The sequence below is a fragment of the Sprattus sprattus genome (assembly GCF_963457725.1).
Source record: "Sprattus sprattus genome assembly, chromosome: 5".
Classification (NCBI taxonomy): domain Eukaryota; kingdom Metazoa; phylum Chordata; class Actinopteri; order Clupeiformes; family Clupeidae; genus Sprattus; species Sprattus sprattus.
In genome coordinates this window covers 7,846,171-7,850,909 of record NC_137924.1, presented here as the reverse complement: position 1 = coordinate 7,850,909, position 4,739 = coordinate 7,846,171, and the positions used below count along the sequence as shown (strand labels likewise).

At 52.5% G+C, this 4,739-nt stretch overlaps 1 protein-coding gene across 1 annotated transcript in view; it reads left to right on the top strand.

Annotated features, from left to right (window-relative positions):
- Positions 1-3,950, top strand: part of LOC308365429 (E3 ubiquitin-protein ligase SH3RF3-like) — a gene marked incomplete at both ends in the record, with an annotated part of 119,851 nt that extends 115,901 nt beyond the window's left edge. Inside the window, one exon of the mRNA XM_080838848.1 lies at positions 3,782-3,950. Coding sequence (XP_080694974.1) covers positions 3,782-3,950 — 169 coding nt within the window. The remainder of the gene's footprint in view (positions 1-3,781) is intronic.
- Between the last annotated feature and the right edge of the window lie 789 nt (positions 3,951-4,739).

Here is a 4,739-nt window from a genome sequence, read left to right as displayed (position 1 = left end):
TTTATATTCATTATTCAGATGACATTAGATTCTCCTGACTGCATTGCAGCAGAGGGGTGCATCTATCATCACCTCTTCCTGAGAGGGAGGACGGCTTTTTAATTCCTCTGTGTCTGTGATGCAGGTTTGTATTTTGGTCAATAATGCGCTACTTTCGGGGGGCACTGTAGCTCACAAAGTAGCCTCGACCACATTCGGGCTTGACGCCCAAGGAGGACACTGGCTCGAATCTGGCCCAATGTCATTTCTCCAGTCCACTCCCCACTTCTTCGACCTCTCATTTCCTGTCCCACTCTTCACTTAACCTATCAATTAAATGCATAAAAAAGCCAAAAACAAATCTATGCGCTACTTTCACCAAGGTAACATTTACCTGAGAGAATATCAATAACGTCTCAGTCTCTCAGACCACACAGCATCCAGACTTGTGGTTGATAACCTGGTTATGTTTTTATGAGGAAGACAACCACTAGACAAAATCAATCAAAAGTACATTAATTGGCAGATCATTGTAAATGAATGCGGACGGTTAAACATGAGAGCATTGGTGTGTGTGTGTGTGTGTGTGTGTGTGTGTGTGTGTGTGTGTGTGTGTGTGTGTGTGTCTGTGTGTGTGTGTGTGTGTGTGTGTTTGGTGTGCGTGTGTGTGTTGTGTGAGAGCGCCTGGGTGCTGTCCTTCCCATCCATGCCCTAACGATGAGTAATCACCCCAACCCTCGGCTCATGAACATCACCCCAGAAAACAAGCTTCGTTGTCCTGGCCTGGCCGTCCGCTCACTCCTAACCCAGTGGTGCTACTCATCAGCGATGTGTGCGGAGCAGCTCTGTCAGTCTCAGGCTCTTATCTCTCCTGCAACGGAAGGCACCGGAAGGCACCGGAGCAAATCCATCTGCATGCAAAGAGGCGAGATAAGGCTGTGCCCTTTTCCCAGAGGGAGGTCATCCGCCTGCCGTGTAGGAGGGAGTTATTGTTTCTCTGTGCCGTGCCGGTGTCTCCAACTTCCTTGATAAGGAGGAGCTTCACTAATGCCACTGCTGAGTGTGCCAGCCTCAGGTGCTCTGCACATGGGATGGGCATCTCTGGCTCCCCAGTGAGAGAGTACGCACCTCTGGATGCCCAGAGATCACACACATCTCCAGCCATGGCCATCCATCTCCTAGGAGCCTCAGCGATGGCCATTGTCATGTTCCCTGTATGTTTTAACTAGCAATCATTCACAGCACCTACAGAGATCAACACGGAAACATTGTATCTTGTTCTACAACTTCAGCTAGGTTGGTTTATTGTGAACGGGAATTCATACGTCAGAGGTGCCACCTAGTGGTCACCATGAAAGAAGCACCTTCAGCTTCGTACATAACAGCCATCCATCTCCTTTGAGCCTCAGCGATGGCCAACATCAGTCTTCGGTAAGAGCCCTGAGGCAGGCCACGCCCTCGGCACACTCATATGTTCTGGGCTGCTGCTCCTGAGCTCTGACAGCCTCGCGGTGCCAACGCTCGCCCCCCCCCACACCACTCGCCCCCACACCACTCGCCCCCACACCACACCACTCGCCCCCACACCACTCCACTCGCCCCCGCCAGCTCTGTGATTCACAGCCGTCATCAAAGCCGCCCATTGATTTTCTTCGCTCTTCCAAAATCGTGTCATCAAACCGGGCTGAGGGCTGCGCTGCAAATAATATTGCCACCGTTTTTGCGAGAGTAGCAGTACACACATCTCGGTGGAAGTGTGTGATTGTGCAATCACTCACACATCGTTATTCTGAAGTTTTAGTTGTTTTTCCTCCTGTTCATATTATTATTATTATGTGATTGCTCAAGCAACATATTTTCACTGTTGCTCTTCTTAAGTTTACCTAAATACTTACATTATTTTCCTCATTTTTAATCCACACGTTTTTTTTATGCTGCTTCGGCTCCTAGCGCTTTTGAGAGGTTGAGGTTACGACTGACTACTGTTGCAGCACATTCACATTCACATATTGGCAAGATCATCTCTTCTTTTAGGGACCGGAATCCCTGAATCCCTGATGAACGCACACAGTCACATTTGTTTAAAATTTGTTTCAATTTGTTGTTGCTGTTGCTTGCAGAGTCATCATGTTAGGTAATATCTAAATGAAGGTAATATTGTGGTCACTCAAGGAGAACTAGCCTAAAGGGTCCTGCGGTGTGCTCATAAATTGCACAAACTGATTACTGATTACTGCAAAGAGCTCTTGCTGATATGTTGTTGATTGAACTCATCTAATTGTTCTGCTTCTGATCACCCTCTGTGGTGAGGTGCGTGTGTTCATCAGCGTGAGTTATCATTCGCCCCACCCATGACAGCATGAGGAGAGGGGGTGCAGACAGTGACACATCTGCCTCCTTCGTACCACGAACCAGCAGCAGCTTGCTTACAAGATAGAATGTTGAGCAATGACGAGCACCACCTGGGACACATCACAGTCCCACATGAGGGGACAGAGAGGCCACTCCACACACACACACACACACACACTCTCTCGCGCGCACGCACACACACACACCCACACACACACACAAACACAAACACACACACACACACACACACACACACACACACACACCGTACACACACACAGACACCGTACACACACACACACACACACACACACACACACACACACACACACACACACACAGCACATACACACACAGCACACAGCACACACACACAAACACACACACACACAGTCTAGCACATCTGACAGGGATACACCGGTCTACTGCATCAGCTAGACACCAGCAGAATTGTGAAATTGGTCTTCTCCACGCTGCTCCCTGGGATTACCTCCAGCCCTCAAAACAAGGGATCTTTCATGTCTGCGCAGGCCTGCAGACACATCCCATAAATCCCACTCATCAAAGGGGCCAGTGTGTTTCCGCTGTCGGGGCACAGCCTATCCGCCGCCACGGCCTCTCCTGTTGACACCCGTAAATCAGGCGCTCGTTGGCCCATTTGATGTGGGTTTCTGCATGCATATGCATTGCACATCACTGGCGCAGGATTTCCTTTTTGCGGTGCCTTCTTGTCCAGGTGTAGGCGAGCACTCACGTTGTCTCCTCCTCTTCCTCCTCCTCCTCTCTTCTTCCTCCACCTCCTCCTCTTCCTCCTCCTCCTCATCCTCTTCCTCCCCCTGTCATCTCCCTCTCCTCTTCCTCCCCCTCTCCTCCTCCTCCTCTTCCTCCTCCTCCCCCCCCTCCTCCTCCTCTTCCTCCTCCTCATCCTCTTCCTCCCCCTGTCATCTCCCTCTCCTCTTCCTCCCCCTCTCCTCCTCCTCCTCTTCCTCCTCCTCCCCCCCTCCTCCTCCTCTCCTCCTCCTCCTCTTCCTCCTCCTCCCCCCCTCCTCCTCCTCTTCCTCCTCCTCATCTCCCTCCTCCTCCTCCCCCCATCCTCCTCTTCCTCCTCCTCATCCTCTTCCTCCCCCTGTCATCTCCCTCCTCCTCTTCCCCCATCCTCCTCTTCCTCCTCCTCCTCATCTTCCTCCTCTTCCTCCCCCTCTCCCCCTCTCCTCCTCCTCCTCTTCCCTCCTCTTCCTCCTCCTCATCCTCTTCCTCCCCCTGTCATCTCCCTCCTCCTCTTCCCCCATCCTCCTCTTCCTCCTCCTCCTCATCTTCCTCCTCTTCCTCCCCCTTTCCTCCTCCTCCTCTTCATCATCTCCCTCCTCCCCTCCCCTCCTCCTCCTCCTCCTCCTCCTCCTCTCTTCTTCCTCCTCTGTCTCGTTCTTCTCATCTCTCTCTCTCTCCGCAGGTACCGTGTGGTGGTGCCCTACCCGCCCCAGAGCGAGGCTGAGATCGAGCTGAAGGAGGGCGACGTCGTGTTCGTGCACAAGAGGCGGGAGGACGGCTGGTACAAGGGCACGCTGCAGCGCACGGGCCGCACGGGCCTCTTCCCCGGGAGCTTCGTGGAGAGCTTCTGAGCGCCGAGAGTCTCCTGAGGAGTGGCCGATCACCAGCTGTGCCAGCCTCACAAGATCATTTCTGAGCGGGCACCCTCCAGGACAGCCTCACACTGCGGTGGTGTTGGTGGGCGAACAAGATCTTTTTTTGAGCGGGCACCTCCAGGACAGCCTCACACTGCATTGGTGTTGGTGGGTGAACAAGATCTTTTCTGAGCGGGCACCCTCCAGGACAGCCTCAGAAAAGCCTTTTTCACAAAAGTCATCCGAAAAGGGGTGCAGTTAAGGCCCCCACCGCCGTCCTCTTCAAAAACAGCCCAGCAACCAATGGCAGAGACTCACTTGGCGTCATCATGAACCGACGTGAACTAAAACAAGCAGTGATTTCACCTCCGAGTGAAGAAGACCCAGGTACGGGAGGAGAGAGCACAGGAAGAGCAGACAGAACAGTCACTCACTGCCATAATAATCTGAGATCTTTCTCCCACGTGTTCTCAACACCTGAAAGCACAGTGAAGGCCAGCTGGCACAGGAGCCTTCTTGGTTTGAGATCATGTCGGGAGAGAGAGTGCACATATCTGGTAACACACACACACTCACACACACACACACACAGACAAAACACAAAACACACAGGAAACCTCCAGCACTCCTCAGTTCAGTAAAGCCGGGGCTCAAGCAGTGCCTTCCATCTCCGGACCTGCCAACACCAGTACCAGAACCAGCCTCGGACTGAGCCAGAGCCCTCGAGTGCAGGGCACAGCTAGCTTGTGTAAAGTACCGTTGTTCCTCCTCTCTCTCTCTCTCTCT